This window comes from Emydura macquarii, unplaced genomic scaffold, assembly GCF_026122565.2.
Source record: "Emydura macquarii macquarii isolate MOO-44397 ecotype Brisbane River unplaced genomic scaffold, CSIRO-AGI_Emac_v2 contig_2924, whole genome shotgun sequence".
Lineage (NCBI taxonomy): Eukaryota > Metazoa > Chordata > Testudines > Chelidae > Emydura > Emydura macquarii.
In genome coordinates, this window is record NW_027133061.1 from 793,103 (window position 1) to 811,977 (window position 18,875).

At 51.3% G+C, this 18,875-nt stretch overlaps 1 protein-coding gene across 1 annotated transcript in view; it reads left to right on the forward strand.

Annotated features, from left to right (window-relative positions):
• The window catches only part of BCAN (brevican), a 45,949-nt gene that overhangs the window by 14,659 nt on the left and 12,415 nt on the right, over nucleotides 1-18,875 (forward strand). The window contains exons 3-8 of the mRNA XM_067569379.1: nucleotides 1,566-1,958; nucleotides 4,225-4,399; nucleotides 5,440-5,567; nucleotides 7,430-7,723; nucleotides 13,070-13,492; nucleotides 14,957-16,267. Coding sequence (XP_067425480.1) covers nucleotides 1,566-1,958; nucleotides 4,225-4,399; nucleotides 5,440-5,567; nucleotides 7,430-7,723; nucleotides 13,070-13,492; nucleotides 14,957-16,267 — 2,724 coding nt within the window. The remainder of the gene's footprint in view (nucleotides 1-1,565; nucleotides 1,959-4,224; nucleotides 4,400-5,439; nucleotides 5,568-7,429; nucleotides 7,724-13,069; nucleotides 13,493-14,956; nucleotides 16,268-18,875) is intronic.

The window sequence follows — 18,875 nt, forward strand, 5'->3', positions numbered from 1 at the left end:
TGAGCTGATCCCAGCTGTGGTTAATGAGCTAGTAATTAGTAGCAGCTGGCTAGGTAACAGACCCATCTCTTAACCCCTTTTTGGCTACCACAGCGTGGGGCCTGTACATCCCAGCACAAGGAAATTAGCAATTCTGTCTTCAGAGCAGGGTAGGAGTGGCATACAGTAAATTAAGGCCTGGGGCCACGCAGTGAACAAGGAGGAGAAAGCAAAGGATCGCACGCTCACTAAATGAGCCTTGTCCATCCTGTGCGCTGAATGAAGCAGGGGGAAACAAACAGCAGGTGATCACGTGGTTACAGACTGTATCACGATCCCTGTGCACAAGCGGGCCCAATGATGGTGCGTCCTGGCATTTCCTAACCTTTGAGGGCTCGACTTTGCAAACATGCATAATGCTCGTTTAGCGTCCGGTTTTTGTTTGTTATGAATAATAAAGAATAATTGGCAGATCCCGCAATGAGCGAGGGGCTTGGGGGACTAGAAATTGGCGTCCAAACCCACTCTGAAGCCAATGGAGTTACACCGATGGTGAATGTGGCCCCGAGGTAGGTTTCCTGAGCTGGGCCTGGTTTAGTTGGGTCTGTACAGATAGATCTGCACTGCACCACCAGGCGTGCTCTTAACCTGGGGGAGCTGACTCGGGTTAAAACAGCTGGGAGGACACAACAACTCAGCCCTTAACTGGGGAGGAGCTCACGTTAAAGCCTGTGTTTGTACAGCACCGAGCACATGGAGTTCTGGTCTCTGACTAGTGCTAAGGTAAATACAAATAATAATAGGAGAAGTGAGTCTGGGGTTGAACATGAGCTGCTTACCCAACCGGTCATGTTTTCCCTGCTATTTTAACCCCACCCGGGAACTAACCCAATGCCCCGCATACACTCACAGCGGTCAGGTCAGGGAGTTGGGCTCAGAGCTGTTGCCAGTGTAATTTTAAACGGAGCAAGGTCCAAGCAGACAGATGTCACACTGAAATCCAGGACAGGGTAGTTAAAAATGTGCACCCAGAGTCAATTCTGGCAGCGTCCTGAACGGAGGGATCAGATGGGGGGGAAGAGACAGAACAGTAGCAATTTATGGGACAACAGACTGAAAATTGCCATGTACTGGCTAGTGTATGCGTGTGTATGTACACAACCACCCTCTGGAATTGTGCGTGTGTGTGTGTGTATGTATACCCCACTTCTCTCTACTGCAGAGAATCGATGCACATCTGCATGCATGTGCACATGCCTTAGCTGGATGGAATCAACGTGTGTGTGTGTGTGTGTGTGTGTGTACGAACCATTGCCTTCTACTGGGTGGAGTAAGCGTGCGTGTGTGTGTCCACGTGCATGTGTGTGACCAATGACCTCTAATGGATGGAATCATTACTGCTCAGTTATGTGTCATGGCCCCTATATTGCACGGGGGGGAGAGTCTCCTTTAGCGCAGGCGGCAGGAGCCTGTGCCTGTGGAGCAGGGGGTCCAAGTGCTATCCCTGCGGATGTCGTGAAGCCACAGCATGCAGCGCAGCGACACCCGTGAAGGCTGCTGACCTTTTGTTTCCCTTTCCTTTGCAGATGACCTCAAAGCTCTGAGAGTCTCCATCAGCAAACACCCACCTGTCCGGGCCGTGCTGGCGGGCACCCTCACCATCCCCTGCCACGTCACCTACTTGCGTCCCCTGGCCACTTCCAGCACGGTGGGGCGCCGGGCCGTGCTGGGGGCACCCCGGGTCAAATGGACCTTCATCTCCGAGGGGAAGGAGGCGGAGATCCTGGTGGCCCGGGGGCAGAAGGTGAAGGTGAGCGAAGGCTACCGCTACCGCGTCTCCTTGCCCTTCTACCCGGCCTCGCCCGTTGATGCCACCTTGGTGCTGAGCGAACTCAGGTCCAACGACTCCGGGATCTACCGCTGTGACGTGCAGCACGGCATCGAAGACGGGCATGACCTGCTGCAGGTGAAGGTCAAAGGTAACAGCGCCCTCCCCTTAGCATCCGTCGCAGGTCCGGGGCCGGGAGGGAATTCGGGGCTGACACAAGCTCTAAGGGGTTCGTAGTTGCCTGGTTGCATGTTTAAGTCACAACCGCTGTGTGGGGCCATCTCCCTCTGGCCAATCCAGAGGCTGACACAGCTTTGGGTCTTTCAGCTCAGGGCTGTACTTGTAATGCCACACCCGTGGGTGAACGGCCAGTAGCGGAGACTGAACTGGGAGTCTCTGGTTGTAAGCGCATGAACCTCTCGTGCCTGAGCTAAAAGACCCAGCCCTATTTGCTAACACTATTATTGTATTCCTACATCGTATTATTCCCTGCCTGAATCGCATCTCTTGACTCTACATTGAGGAGGTGATCCCACTTCTCCTTGCACTGAGATCTGTAACAAAGCGTGAATTCTGTCGTCCTCGAGTGGCTGATCCGCTAGAGGATAACAGCCTACTACCGCTATCCCCTCTGGGAGCTGCTCTTTTAGTTCAAGCGCTAGGTCGGTGCTGTGTTGCTGATGGCCCAGGGTACAATAACTGCTGACAGTCCATGCTGGTCCTACCATTGTGTGTCATTAGACAAATACTTTTATTTATTGCCAGGACTGAGACGTTTCTGATGTATTATTTTTATTTATTTCACTTTGATTGATTTCCCTGGCAAAACCAAACAATTTGCTTAATGCATTCGGTGGAATGTTTCTCCCAGTTCCAATTAACTTTGCACACGTCTCTCACATATAAATAGTCAAGTGTTAATCTCATAAGATTGTCCGTTTTCTCCCCCCTGGATCCAGATTGTATTGCTATGGCAAAAGCCCCTTGCAAACTCCGGCTGGCAACCCAAGCTCCCCTCTCCTGCCTCCCTAGCCCTTCTCATTGTTTTCTGCCTTTCTGCAAGAAGCCCAAGTTCACCCATTCATTTTAGAAATGTTTCCGGCTGCTCTGATTCCTCGCTTGACCTTGCCAGACATGCCATTTACACTGGAGCGATGGGCAGCCTGGTTTAAAGGATGATTTCCTCTGCAATTTATCTGTGTCTCTTTAATGGAGGGAAAGCATGGTCTTGTGGTTGAAGCTTAGAGCCAGGGGACAGGACTCCTGCATTCTGTTACTAACCTGCTGTGTGACCCTGGGCAAATCACTTCCCATCTTTGTGCCTCAGTTTCCCCATCTGCAAAGGGTGTGTGTGTGTAAGGGGGACTAATGATTCTTACCCAGCAGAGAAGGAAGCAGGGAGTGCTAGCTTACATATAGATCATTGCACAAAAGCACAAAACTATGAATAATATCTGGCATGTTGCATGCATATGTCTCGAAGGACTTCTTAAAGACGGGTAGGTATTTACATCTCCTTTCGACAGACCAGGAAACTGAGGCATGTAAAGTCGGGAAATAACTTGTCGGAGGCCAAAAAGGAAGTCGGTGGGCAGAAATGGGTGTAGACTCCTGATCTCCTGATCCTTTGCTCTAAACCCCGTCCCCCACTGTATGGATGGTTGTGTTTTCAGAACAGTCAAGACCCAACAGCTGGGAACTGAAGCGATTCTGGCTAGAAATAAGGTGCAAATGTTTAACAGTGAAGGGCAATCAACCATCGGAACACCTGACCTCAGGGGTGGTGGGCTTCACGTCTTTAAATCAAGCCTGGATAAAAGATGCACCCTAGTTCAGCAAGAAGTTGCGAGTGTGGTGTAGGAGTCGCAAGGGGAAGTTTTCAGGCATGTGCTATGCAAAAGGCCAAACTAAAGGATCATAATGGTCCTTTTTGCCATTCAGATTTTGTATAAGATCTGTCCTAGCAGGCTACTGATGCACGCAGCAAGCGAACGGACAGCTGGGGCTAGGATTCAGGGCTTCTGAGGCTGAGCCAATGGCTTAGACAATAAAGTCATGCTGTCTTCCTGTTGTTAGCTTCTTCTCCTTGCAGGCAGTAGCCTTCCCATCCACCTCCTGTCTGCCATTCGTGCCATGGCCTGGGTCCATTATGTACTCAGACGGCACCATAGCTGGCTGCTGGCCGGCGGATTTAGGATGACCAGACAGCAAGTGTGAAAAATCTGGACACTTTTTTTTCCAGGAGGTGGGGACATAGTTGCATATATAAGACAAATCCCCTAGTATCGGGACGCTGCCGATAATATCGGGATGTCCCGTCACCCTGAGTGTACTGTACCGCACCTCCCTGGATTAATTGCACACCAGGTTTGTGGTTGCAAGGACATTTAGATGCTGTTTCCCGCTCTGTCCTCTAGGGGTGGTGTTCCTTTATCGAGAGGGCTCCATGCGCTACTCCTACACCTTTGCCAAGGCTCAGGAGGCCTGTGCCAGGATAGGGGCGCAGATTGCCACCCCCGAACAACTGCATGCCGCATATCTCAGCGGCTACGAACAATGCGACGCAGGCTGGATCGCGGACCAGACAGTCAGGTGAGCAACTCATGCAGTGGCTAGCTTCCAAGCGGGTGCAGCGCTCACATGACACATTGTTCACCTGTGGAACTCATCACCACAGGATATGAAGGAGAGGCATGTTGAAGAGTTCCAACACAGGGCAGTCTGCTTCCCCAGCTGCTCTTGAACCAACATGGAATTCTTCATTCGCCATTGAATGAGGAGGAGGAGATGTGTCACCCTAGCGCCTTGAGACCCCAGTACTGGACTGGGATCCCATTGTACTAGGCACAGCACACACACAGAATGAAACGATGGCCCCTGCACCGAAGGGCTTGCAATCTAAGTCAACGGATACGTCTGCATTTAAAACAAGGTTTGGTGAACTTTTCGCCTAATTAAACGCTGAGTAGAGCCGGCTGAAATTTTTCACTTGCAAAAATTCCAAAGCTGGCTGGAGTTAGGGGGAGTTCTTGGGCACAGTTTGGCGTCTGTGGGCACTGACTCCTCAACCTGGAGATTGCAAGCACAGCAGGACGTCATGACCACCTTGCCCTCCCTGCATAGCTAAATGGGGACAGCTGGCTGGCTTGGGGGAGACTCCTGGAAAGGAAAAGGTTGAAAACCACTGCTCTAGGAGCCTGATTGAAACCCCCCGGTTGCCAAAGGAAAGGCTGCCCTTGATTTCAATGCGCTATGAGCAGAGTTGCTGGCCACCTAACCAATGGGCCCGACATGGGCTAACGTTTCCAAAAGCGGCCACTGACTTTGAGTGCCCGGGTTTTGGCTGCCTCACCTTTGATTGTTAGAAAGTGCTGGCTCCCCACATCGTCAGCTGGCGCCAACGGGAGCTTCAGCTGCTCAGTCCTTCTGGCACTCAACCCCCAAGAGTGGTCTCGAGTAGGGTGTCCCAGAAAACCGGGGCATCCAAAAATCAGGGGCCACTTTGAGTAGGGCCGCTTTGCCAGGGTCCAGCTAGGGCCACCCAAGGGTTGTTTTTAGCAGCATCTGACCACCTGGCTCCAGGGGGCCTTTTCTCATTGTGGTAACTCAATACCTGTGCTTTCTCATTCCAGGTACCCAATCCAGATCCCTCGGGAGGCCTGCTACGGAGACATGGATGGGTTCCCTGGGGTCCGTAACTATGGAGTAGTGGACCCAGAAGACATGTACGATGTATACTGTTACGTGGAAGATCTCCACGGTAAGTCTGATGCCGAAGTGCATTGTGTACTCCTTTGTCTTGACGGCCGTGCTGGATCAATCCAGCCCAGTTTCCTGTCTTTGACAGCAGCCAGCACAAGGCCTGGTAAACCCCGTAAAGGGTGGAACAAGCTACCCCCCATGGCTTGGCTTATGCCCTGAAGTCTTGCAGTAGTTTTTAAGCAACTCCCTTGCTGGATTCGTGATGCACATCAGACACAAGCTCTAAGCACATTTTTTAGTCCTGCAGTATGGGCCCAATCCATGGAGCTGCTGAGCACCCTTCGCTCCCATTGACTTCAACAGGTCTGGAGGGTGCTCAGCACATTGCAGAACTGAGACCTCAGTCCTGGCTACTGGAAAACGTCCTCGAAGCAAATTGAGAATCTGCCCCAGGCGACCAAAGTACAAAGCAGATGCTCAGATTCTCTCTCTATAACCTGGTTTCCAGGAGATATGGGTCATGCTCAGGTCTGGACACACACAGTGTCCCAGGTTTTGGGCCCGGGTCCCATTTTCTGGTCCAGCTCTTGATTAAGATCTGAGGGATGCCTTGAGTTAATGGACAAACTGTCCTAAATCTGGACAGGTGCCGCAAGTCCTGACTATACAATGTATGCTGAGGATTTTGCCATGTATTCTGGGATCTTGGGTGGACTGGGATGAACACAAAGTCCATGCCTTGGGTTCTGTGCTTACTTCCTACACGCGGGGAGATAATCCTGGATGGTGCTGAGCATGTTATCTGACTTTATGGAAGCACGTTCTAGTCTTAGGGTGGACTATCTCAGGTTCTGTCGTAGCGCTAAGCGCCTCACTTCACAGCTTGGATTCGGAGCGCATGTCAAGAGTCTGGCAGATAGTTTTGGTTGGTGAATGTCCAAAGACTAGTAAATGGCTTGGATTATTGGTACACATCCCAGACTTTGGGAGATACATATAGCTGGGGTTATGGACACAAACCTTGAGTCCTGAGTTTGAGAGTTTGAGTGCATGTCCTAGTGTCTCATTGCATATCCTGGACTGGTGGATTGTTGCATGTTCTGAACTGGTTGATGGTCCCACGTCCTTTCCTAGGACATCATTGCATGTCTTGGCCGGGTGTCTCATTACATTTATGGCTCTACCTGTTACATGCATGGTGCTGACCTGGTGGACTGTCACATCATAGCTTGCCCTGGGGTGCCGTGACATCGATGGTGGTGTGCTAACCGTGGTACATGTGGCACTGCCCTGACGGATTGTCACACATCCCATCCTAGGAGACTGGCATGCGTCAGACCCTGCTCTGGTGGGTCATTACATGCATGGTGGTGAGCTGACCCGCACATGTCTGACACAGACGTGGTGCATCATCACACGTGCTGCCCCGATGTGTCATTACATGTAGGATCTGACTTCCGTGATATGGGCTATTGGCATTTGTGACGATGTGCGCAGAAAAGTATTCGAGGACTCAGTGGTGCTTGTCCCATTGGCTATTCCTAAGCGCTAGCCCTTCAGCTGTCTGGGATGGAGGTAGCATAACGCAGGGGACAGTGCACTGACCTGGGAGCCCAGTGACTTGCATCCCCTTTTGGCATCTGGCACTGACCTGGGCCCAATTGTGTCTGTTTGTGGTTTCCCCATCTGTAAAATGAGGCTACTGACCTCCCGCATGGCTAGCGCTCTGAGAGAGACGGGAGCGAATAGATCCACTGGGAGTTTGTTCCATATTGTAATTAGGAGGGCAGAGTGGGGTCATGCAGCCCTAGGGAGCGATAAGAAATGGGGCGGGAGGGGGAAGGCTGAAAAAGCCCTCTTTCCTGGACTGGCCGAGATCCTCTTGGCTCTGATCCCTCCCCCCTTCATCTGTGTTCGCAGGAGAACTCTTTTTGGGGAGCGCCCCAGACAAATTCACCCTGGAGGAGGCCAAGTCTCACTGTAAGGAGCTGGGAGCGGAGATAGCAACGCCGGGCCAGCTGTATGCAGCCTGGAACGAAGGGCTGGACCACTGCAGCCCGGGCTGGCTGGCTGACAGCAGTGTCCGATACCCCATTGTCACCCCGCGGGAACGGTGCGGAGGGAGCCGGCCGGGAGTCAAAACCATCTTCGTGTTCCGGAACCAGACTGGATTCCCCGATGCCCAGAGCAGATACGATGTGTACTGCTTTAGAGGTAAAGGACCCATCTCCAAGGTCGCAGACACATCTGCCTACAGCCAGAAGCCCCTGTTGCTGCACCAGGGGGTGAAATTCTCCCCCCTGCAGCGGGGCCGGCGTTAGGGCTAGGGCACCATTTATACCCTCAGATGTGGGTTTAAATGGGATTTCAGGGATGCCGGGGCATGCAACACCGGTGGACTGCAGCCATCCTTCATCATGGGTTGAAATTCTCTTCTGTGGACGGGGGGCCTCGGGCCGCTCCTCGGAGTAGAGGACAATTTCATGCCATGATGCAAGCTGCCGGTGCTACCTGCCAGTGCGCCGTGATAGGATAAGCATGCCCTGCCTGGTACAAATGTCCACCTCGATGGCTTTTTTATTTTTTTAGCAATCTGTCCGGAAAACAGCTCACGCAGATACAGATCCACGTACGTTGCTAAAAGTACCCGAGCCGACATCGCCATAGCTACTGAAGAGCTGATTTTTGCCTCCAGCTGATGTTTTGGGCGCTGTGCACGGCTGCCAATGACGACCTGCCATGAGAACGGCCGTGCTGGGTCAACCCAATGGTCCATCAGGCCCAGGGTCCTGGCTTCCGACTGTGCCCAGTGCCAGGTGCTTCAGAGGGAGTGAACAGAGCAGGGCAATTAGCGAGTGATCCATCCCCGGTCGTCCAGTCCCAGCTTCTGTCAGAGGTTTAGGGACACCAGGTGCTTCCCCGACTGTCTGCTGGAGCTTACAACCCTTAGTTACTTATCTGAGTTTGGAAGCCAAAGAGCGAACTCTTGGGGTGTCATCCTGGCTCCAGTCGATGGCGCCTGGATTTCACCCTTGAAAGAGGAATGCACCAGGAGGGGAATGTTCCCCAAAGAGGCCTCAATTTTCACAAATTCCCACCTCTTCTGGGCCAGGTGAGCAGCCTTGGGCACCCGCCCTGGAGTTGTAGAAGTGCTGCACCTCTGCAAACTGAATACCTCATGCCTGCAGGCCGGATGGAAAATATAGGCTGGCTTTGGGGGGGGGGGGTTGATCCTGGGCAGCTGCTGTTGGGGGTGCTGCAGTCAGCAGGAGCTCAGCCGCCGGCAGGGCGGTGTGTTGGGTTTTCACCCAGCCATGCCGGGAGGGGTAGAGCGTTTTGTTTAGTTTTGCAGACCCAAGAAGGGTTTGTGGCTGGCTGCCCTTTTGTGAGAAGCCCCCGAGTGCGACGGGGCATGTGTCGTGTACGGTTCTGGCTCCGGCCAATCCCTGCCCTTGTTCAGGGTCTCTCTAGGGCGACACGCAGCTCTGCAAAGGAATCCTTATGGCTCATCCCTGTGGTTATCTAGGGCTGATGGAAGAGCAACTCCTCTGGCTCCAGGGCTGCCACCTGGCCAGGTTTTCCCAGGAATGCCCCTTCTTTGAGGTAGCTGGCCTGGGAACTCTGTACAGGTGCTACGTACCCACCGCCGGCTGATACACCCCAGTCCCATGGCTCCCGATGCTCACCCACGGCTTCTGTCATTACTATCGGCAGCTGTCAAAATCTCTTTTTAGCACTGACGCTCTCTATACAAGACAGTAAAAGCCTGTCGTTGGCGCTACCGTCTGACATAGTCCGTTCTTCTGTGTCTAGGACTAAAGATCTATAGCCACAGTGTAGTAGTAATCACTGCTACATGCTGACCGGTGTGCACACGGGATGGAAGTTAGCTGCCTTAACACCTTTGTGTGTATTGATGCGTTTGTGTGTCCGGGCAGCAGAGGGATGGAGGCATTAAAAACAGAAACTGACTAGTCAGGTGACCAGGGTTCTATTTTTGGTTCCCTCGCTGAGTGGCTATGGTCAAGTCACTCCCCCTCTCCGTGCCTCAGTTTCTCTATGTTTAAGACCAGGCAGATGATACCAGGAGCTTTGGGAGGGTATATTCATTAAAGTGCTTCCAGCGAGTTGGATGGAGGGTGCTGCCCCTTGTGGAAAGGCCTGGGACTGCAGCAAAGACAGTCATAAATCAAGGAGAGAGAAAGGCCAGAAAGCGAAGGGGAAAAAGACATTTCGGTCACTTGCATTGATAGGTTCTTGTTCCAACCCTTGCTGATCTCCTCCTCGCGGTTATGCTTCCACTGAGCTTGCAGCCTTCCCTTAACAAAACCCCAGCCTGCTTCTAAAACAGTGGGTGGAAAGCTTAATTCGAGCTGAGATCTGCCTCCTGAGCAAATCAGACACTTTCCGTAGTGTAAGTGCAGGGCTCCCACGTGGGGGGGAGGACGGGGGGACGGTACACTTTACCGGGACCCAAAGACCCTGGCGGGCCCAGCCCAGCCTGCAACCCCCATTACCATGAGCAAAAAAAATGTTCATGGCTCACGAGATTGTATGTGTGGGATGAGGGATTGTGGTATGTGTGTGGGAGGGGGCCCGGGTTACATGTTTGTATTGGGCCCGAAAAAATTATGCTTGGGCCTGTGTAAGCGACCCCCGCGGTGCAGCGCAATGGAGCCATCATGCCATTTTTACATACCGTCACAAAGCCTTAAAATCCCAACTTTCCTGCAAGGCCCCCCTATTATTCACATTTGTAGCCGTGGCTGAAATCACGCTGCCATTGTGCTGGGTGCTGTACATACACATAGGCAGAGACAGTCCCTGCCCCAAAGCGCTCACAGGCTAAATAAACACGGGTAGGAAAAACACAGTGCTATTGCCCTCATGTTACAGAAGGGAAATTGAGGCTCAGAGATTTAAGCAAGTCTGTGGCAGAGCTGGGAATCAGCCGCTGACTTCCTAGGATGCAGGCTAGGGCCTTTCCTTCCTCAGAGCCACAGATCTGTACTTGAGGTCCAGAGGGGTAGCCGTGTTAGTCTGGTTTTAGCAAAATGCGAGAGTTCTGTGGCACCTTAAAGACTAACACATTTATTTGGGCGTAAGCTTTCGTGGGCAGAAACCCACTTTGTCGGATGGTGTACTTGGTCTCCTGTCCCGATTGTATGTCCTTCTTTGTGCTGCACAACAAGGACTTTCCACCAAATGACAGCATGGGACACACCAGGACACTGTCTGAGGGCTGAGACGTAGCCAAGGGAGTTACCCAAAATACATCTTGCTGCCTGTTTTATGGCTGCTGTTGGGCACGGTGCTGAGATCTCAGGGACTGGGTGAGCTGATGGATTCTGGCAGGCGTCGCTCAGGGACAGTGTGACTAACCTTGGCTTTTGATGTCGGCAGAAGAAGCCCCTGGCAGCGTTTGAGCTGGGTTCGCCGAGCTGGTAAGCCTGATGGGTTTTCTGCAGGAGATGTGGATTCAGGCCGAATGACAGAGTCCCACCAGAGAAAAAAATGCCGTGGCCCGAGTCTCGATGGTTTGTCAGCTCGTCCCGGTGGGGCATCACAAGGATTTTCCTGCCCTTGTGTGCGTGAAGCTAGAGTGGGGCAAAACAGCTCAGGATAAGAGGCGAGAAGTGAAAGCTACGAGAGAGAGAAAAAGAAGGGCTTTTCCCGGCTCAGACAGATACAAATCGGCAGGTCCCCGAAGTATATCAGGGCCAGAACCCCGGGTGGTATAAATCGGTATCGCTCCTTTGGAATCAGTGGGTCAGATTCACAACTGGTGTAAATGGATGTCACTCCACTGAAGCCAGCGGGCCAGATCCCCAGCTGGCATCATTTGGCATAGTTCTATGGGCAACAATGGAGGGAGACTCATACCCCCTAGATAATGATCTGGCCTGTTTGAATTTTATTATAGATTATTGAAAATGAAGAACACTGGGTCGGTCCTTCCTCGTACTAGCCATGGGACTGGAGTGAGGATATTCTGAGATGAAACAGATAGGCAGGGTTGGGAATAGATATCTCAGGGAATCGGTATGGCTGTTTTCACCTCTTGGATGCGGGTTCCACGATCGATCAGTGATGACCAAAGCTCCTGGTAACATTTGATGCCTTGAAGCCACCTGTGTGATAACTCAGAAAGTCTCATCCCAGGGCTTGAAAGATTTTTTCATTCCTGTGATAAATTTTGACCAAAATGAATGTTTTCATTTCCGTTGATATTTTCTTCAAACATCTTTTGGGGTTCTCATTTTAAAAAAACCCACAAAAAAGGTCATTGTTTCCCCCTGAAAACACACAACATTTAGTGAAAAACCAAGTTCCCATGAGAAAACCAGACCTGGGTTTCAGTGGGCAGGCACTCTGCGCTGTTTGAAAACAAACCAGCCTTCTTTACGGCATCTCAAGTTGGCCCCCTCCCAAATCTCTAGTGATTTCTGAAAATCTTGGCCATTTCAGTTGCCCCCTCATTGGCAGTGTTAAAAAAGGCCTCAGTTCCCCTCTAGGGCAGAACTGGGGGTGGTGGTGGTGGAAGAAGCTTTTACACTTAGGCTCTCTGCTGTGGCTAATTCCATGGCTTCAGTTTCCAGTGCTACTCATATATCCCCTGTGACGACCGCCACCTTGGCCAACACATCGGGGATCGAACCGGTGTACCAGTAGAGCCAAAAGCATACCCTGCTCCAGCATTAAGCTGTCGTAGAGGGGGCGGTAGCAGCCTCGTAGCCTCTGGATGGCTGCAGATCTTACACTCACCGTGCTTTTAAGATGTTTGGTTTGGGATTACACAAGAAAAAAAGAAAGGCGATAAAGTAAGCTGAGAACAGAGAAAAGAAGAGCTAAAATTACGGTAACCGGACACACATCTTAGCTGCAAGGTTCAGACTGAGAGGCGAAGTTACGGGGCCGGCGGGGGTGCCTCCGAGCCAGGGCGTTTTGCTTTGGCTCCTTGTAGAGCGAGGAGATGCAGCTCCTCAGCGAGGGTAAATCAGCGTAGCTTTAATGGAGCTGGGCCCGGTTGAGCGTCTGGGCCAAGATTTAATTTCACGGGTCAGCTCTGGAGCTGGAACCCGACCTAAATCGCCAGTGTGTTCTCTGCGCCGGGTTCAGGCCTTGCTCGGATATAAACTCCAAAGGCCTGATTCTGCGTTTCTGGTACTACCCATAAAGCCCCTTGTGACGGGGGATCGAACTGGTGTCCGGTAGAGCTCTATACCCTTCTCCCGCTACACCCTGCCCTGGTGGTGTAAAGGGAGCCTTAACGTGCATGTCATTACACCCATTTTAAGGTCCCTTTGCACTGCAAGGTGTCAAGGAGAATCGGGACCCAAAGTTTGGTATGGGCTGGATTTATCCCTGAGGAAACTCCATGGGAGTCACTGGACTTCACCAGGGTGAATCCAGCTCATCCTCTCCGCCCCGCCTGCACCATGCGTGTGACAAAGAGCGAGGGCGGTCCTGCTTTGGAAAGCTTTTGGTTGGAAGGTGCGTCTGCCCGACGCCCAGCGGACAGGACGAGGCTGTAACCTCCCGCTTTCTTTTTGCCCCCAGGAGAGGCAGCCTCTTTCACGGCGTCGCCGGAAAAACACCGAGTCACTGAGCCCGATGGCATCAGGGAGATTGTTGCAGTGACGGAAAAGATGGAGGAGCTGCAGCTGCCCAAAGCGGAAGTGGAGAAAGAGTCAAGAGGGGCCATATACGCCGTCCCGCTCTTTCAGGACGTGGATGACGCTGAACAACAAAAGCCAAGCAGTGCCCCTGCAGAGGCAATGACGCCAGGACCCCGGGAATCCCCACTAGATCACGCCATATCCTCAGATCTAGGACTTCACCTGCCACCGCATTCCCCCAAGAGCCCAGCCAGTCCCGAGGGAGGTCTGGTTAGCAGTGATGCAAAACCAGGGAGCCTTGTCCCTCCACGTGAGGAAGGGGAAAAGGGGAGCACTGGAAACTGCACAGAGACACCCAGGAATGGTAGGTAGAGAATCCTGCTTAGTATGATCAGGGAGTGTTTTCAGGATGATGGCTGGAATGGGGTCACGAATGCAGCTTTGAAGGCATGCCCCCAAAGCTCCACGGTCCACAGGGCTGGTATTTTCAAAGAAGCCAAAGGGATTTAGATGCCCATGTGACAATGAGAGTCGGGCACTTTTGATAATCCCTGTTAATCCAGTCTCTCCCCCGTGTGGCTCATCAATTGGACCCGTTGTCAGAATCTTTCCAGGTACTTTTCACCGGGAATATTTATTCAGAGAGCTGGCTGAAGAACCAGTAAAAGAAAACGTAATGACCATCTTTGGATTTTTTTTAAAAACTAATTTCTTTGAAACCTCGATGAAATGTTGCCAAAAGTTTTCTATTAAAAAAAAACAAAAAAACCCTGAAAAATGTTTGTCAAAAACATCCAGCTTCTTTTTTTCCCCATTGAAATTAAATGAAAAAAAAAAATCAAAATTTGAAAAATTCGCATCAGCTCGAACTGGAGTCGGGCTTGGTGCTGAACTATCCTGCAATGTATGGCAGGTTCCGAATCTGGTTCTAGCGCCCAATTTGGCTGCTGGCTCCTTCCTTCCACTTTTAATAAAATAAAAGGGGTGAAAAAAGAGGGGAATTCACATATTTATGGAAAGTAAAACACACACAGTTGTAGCCATTTCATTTTTTAGCTCTGGCAGTAAAGGACTTGGAACCAGATTTTCTCCTGGGGTAAATGGCCTCACTCAATTTGTTTAAATGGGAGTTCACACCAACTGAGGAATCTGACCCATGGTTTCTAATTCCCAGACAAAACAGTGTTAAAATGGAGTTAAGGTTGATGGTAAGGTAGCAAAACGAGGATGGATGGTCTAGTGGTTAGGGCATCAGCCTGAGATAAAGCAGACCTTGGTTTAATTCCCTTCTCTGCCACAGACTCCTTGTGTAAACTTAGCCAAGTCAGTTAGCCTCTGGTGCCTCAGTTTCCCATCTGTAAAATGGGGATAACAGTATTGCCCTATCTCACAGGGTTGTTATAAGGATAAATACTTTGAAGACTGAGGTGCTCAGATATAATGGTACGAGGGCCATAGAAATACCTAAGACAGCTACAGTATGGATGAGCAATGTTACAGAGATGCTGTGATTATCATTGACAACACTTTTGTTTCGAAATGTCAGTTTGCAATGAAAGATGTGGTTTCGAAATACCTGGTTTCGTCACATTGAATCGATTAGTTTTGATTGAAAATGCTGAAATATTTCGTTCTGACATTTCCACTCAGGAGCTTTTCGTTCTGCGAGAAGTTTTGATATTTCAACTTTTGTGGAAGGGGAACTTAATTTGAAATGTCGACGTTTTCCCCATGGGATGAAAACCCCTTTTCTGAGCCGCTCTGGCCATTGGTACGGAAGGAGGCAGGAAGTCGTTTGCTCATGGTCTTTTTAATTTGAATTTTGCAGAGGAAGAGCGTGGAACTGACCCGGAACAAACCTCGAGCTCTTTGTTGGAGGGAGAGAACATGAGGACTGCTGACGAGAACCGGACACCGAGCAGCAGCCAGCAGGGATCGGATGGGGCAGAGAATTCAGTTCATCCCACTGAGACGGCTCCGGGAGAGAGACAGTCCACGGTCCCACATGCACAAGTAGAAATGACTGACCGAGGCACGACCACCAGCCCTACAAATGCACCAGCAGAAATCTCACCGAAGCGAACCGGATCCGGTGATGCGAGCAAACCCAGTGTGTCTCACGGCCCCCTGCGCCCTACCCCTGCCACACCTCACCAGCAACACAGAGAGGAGGCCACAGGAGAAGGCAGCGCTGCTGACCTCTTAGAGGCCCACCTCCCAGAAGTAAGCGGTGAGGCGGATTTCATCCCTGGCTCCAGGCAGCGAGAGGTCGTGGCCGTGACAACGGCGGCGGATGCTCTGGAGCTGTTGGCTCGCAACACCAGTGCCAGGGGCATTGAGGGGGACGCTGGGGAGCAAGAACGTTCGACTGTCGCCGTGTCTGCGGCCCCAACTGCGGGGTGGAAAACAGAAGCTCCCAGAGAACCAGGCCAGGAGGCCGGTGGGGAGCCCTCTCTGGAACGCGCCCCGACCTTCACCACCCTGCCGAGCGGGCTTGTTTCTGGGCTGAGCAGCACACGCTTCCTTGACCCGGGCAGACACCCGGGGGCTTCCGAGGACGCGGAGCAATCTGGAGACACGGCTCTCGGCACGGCGATGCCGGACACCCTGCGGTCCGTATCCCCGGGCCCCCAGGAGACCGAGGAGCACTCGGGTTCCGCCTGGCTCCTGCTGCCCGCCGCCACCGGCTCTGGCCCCCGAGCCGAGGGGACAATGGTTGCCCTCACCATTTCACACATCGATGGAGGCCAGCGCCACGCCGGGCTGCCGCCCAGCAGGGAATCTCCAGCAGAGACCACCCCCCAGCTGGTGGAGCCGCCTGACGCCGAGGCGAGCGGCCCATTGACAGGGGAATCGTCTGAGAAGGAGGCAGCTGGTGAAGAGCAAACCGTTCCCTCTGCCACCACGGCAACGGCGGCCATATCCCCCACAGGTGCGCCGGGGGAAGCAGAAGGGGACAGATGCTCGTCCACCCCCAAGGATGGCCTCCCCTCCTCCTCCACTGCAGACGTCGCCGAAGAAGCATCGGGTCCAGCGCTGGAGGGGATCCCTTCCACGGAAACCCCTTTGACCACCACCCACCCTCTCCCCGTCCTGCCAACAGAGAGCGCCAACCTGGGAGCAGGGGTGAACATTTCAGGTAACCCTTACGGCTGTGCTACTGTAGCCCTCTGGGCAGCCATTTACACGGGCCTCTCGCACTAAACAACCTCTTTCACGCTGTGCTTTCCTCTGTCTGTCCATTCATCTGTCTGTCTCTCTCTCCCCTCTTCAGCTGGATCAGGGAAGCTTAACGTTCTGGAGAAGCACATATTTGTCAAACAAATTGGTCTCAAGCGTGCATGCACTTTAAATCTCTGCTACTTCTATGAAGTGTTTTTAACGACTGTTTCAATGAAAAAAAAACAAATCCTTCGACTAACAACGGTACTAATAAAGTGAATTAAAAGCTTTCTAGACCAAAACCACCTTGGCTAGATCTGTGCTTCGCTTTGTCCTTATTGGTCCGTTGTCTTGTGTCTTATTGCAATTTTCCTCATATGCGTGTGTGTGTGTATGTCTCCCACTGATGAACTAATTCTCTTGACACCCAGACTAAGAACTATGGGTCAGATTAGAAACCCCTTATATCTAGTGAGCCTGATTCTCACTTACACTGAGGCCCCTTTGCACAGCTCTGGTTATCGTTTTCATTGAGACAGTGTCATGGCGGCCGCCTTGTCGGACACTCCAGGGATTGAACCAGGGACCTCCAGAGCTAAAAGCTTGGGCTGCTACTAAGGCTGGACAGGAATCGGTTTTCCCGTCCCGTGAGAACTTTCAAGATAATACTGGAAACTTTTCCTGTCCCGAATCGGGATGAAAAGTCAAAATCTTGAAGATTTTTGCAAACTGAAAACAATTTTCAGTTGGGGTAAATGGAAACATTTTGATAATTTTGAAATGTTTCATTTGGATTTTGACCATTTCCCCCTCCTCAACCTTTTTTTTTGCTATAAATTAAATTTTGAAACAAAAAGTTGTTTGAACTGAAACCCCGTCCAAAACTTGTCATTTAGAAAATGCCAGAATAGAATATTTCTCTTTCAACTTTTGTTTGAGCCAGGAAATTCACTGAACCTGACCTTTGCCCATGAACAGTTTCAGTTTTGATGAAATTGGCATGTTTTGGTGACAAAACATTCAGTCAAAAATTCCTGACCAGTTCGAGTTGCTGTCGCCTGGGCTAAGGTTCTCCAACTGGGGCTGGAGAAACCGATTCATCTCCTCTAGGAATTGGCAAAGAGGAGGACTTGTGACTTATCCTCCCCAGTGGTTACAGCTGTGTCTAGCGGTCCCAGTAAGGGATCAGGGTGAGAGTTGAATGAACATTTTCATCCAAAACTCTTTTTCGCTGGACAGTGCAGATTCAGCAATGCCAACACGTTTGTCGAAAAGAAAACCCAAACATTTTCAAACTGAAACGTTTTGATTTGTTGGTTCGAAACGACTCTTTTGTTTAAAAATTTCCTTTAAATATTTTTAATAAAAATATTTAAAAAAAATACTCAACATTCAAGTGAATCATTTTGGTTCAGGTTGAACAAAATATATCATGGGACCCAAAACTAAGTTTTTTTCCCCAAACTTTTCAATTTGCCCAACATTTTGAGAAATTTCATTTTGAAGTGTAATTCAAGCCACATTTTTTCTTGATTTTTGCCTGCGAACCAAAAAAATCTGTCCTTTGCCCAGCTCTGATCAGGCCTCTGATGCTAGGGGCTGTACAAACTCACAGAAAAGACACAGTCCCTTGCCAGAGAGCTTACAGTCAACTAAAGAGGACTACTCTTAATTAAACCAACAAAAGTCTAGTAGGTTGCAATAATGGCTCAAACCATCGCACTAAAGAATTAAGAATTAAATATAATTATGACCACCCAGAGGATAGGTTTCCATGTGACATGTCATATGAAAGACAGTGCCTCTTGCATCTCAGCATTGGGGCTCAGTGCTCAATCACAAGGAAGAGCTCCCCTTGCTGTGACAGAAACACAACCTCCGGCAGCAACACCAGATCTCTCCCGGCGACTCACCGACCTAACCCGACCCAGCTCAGCTGCTTCTTATCCCCGCATTGGCTGATACGGTGCAGTTCATTCAGATCGCAGCAGGAGTGAGGGAAATAAGGAGTCTGCGCTGTGTTTCTAAGGAGAGAGATTTGTCCTGCTCCCTTAGGACTTGTCTACACTGGGATTGTAGCCACTCGTGGAGCTGGGGTGGAGTCAGACCTGCTATTTAAGCCGTGCATTGCAATCTGCATTAGTGTAGCTGCCTGGGTTTCCCGGGTCAGATAAACTGTGCTGCTCTGATAGACAGAAAGGCATGGAAAAATCTACTCACCACCAACATGCACCCTCGTGGCTGGGCGTAGCGTGGTGGCCTCTTATCCTTTGGCACCCATGGCCAACGGCCATGCCAGCCCTGCGGCGCTCCACCTCCTCCTATTGTGTTGCTTTGTCCTGCCCCTTCGGGCATGAACTGGGAACTTCAGCCTGACTTCAGGCCTCATGGGTCCTCCAGCCCTTGGCTCCGGAGTCTTCCTGCTACCACCCTAGGAGGGCCTGGAGCAGAACCCCGCCCTGCCCTCTAGCAGCCCAGAGACTCTGGATAAAGCAGATGAGGTCAGGTTCTTCAGACCCTCTGTTGTATCCCTGGGCTGCTTCCAGCTGTGGCCCGGGGCCAGGTCTGTCTCACAACATGCAGGT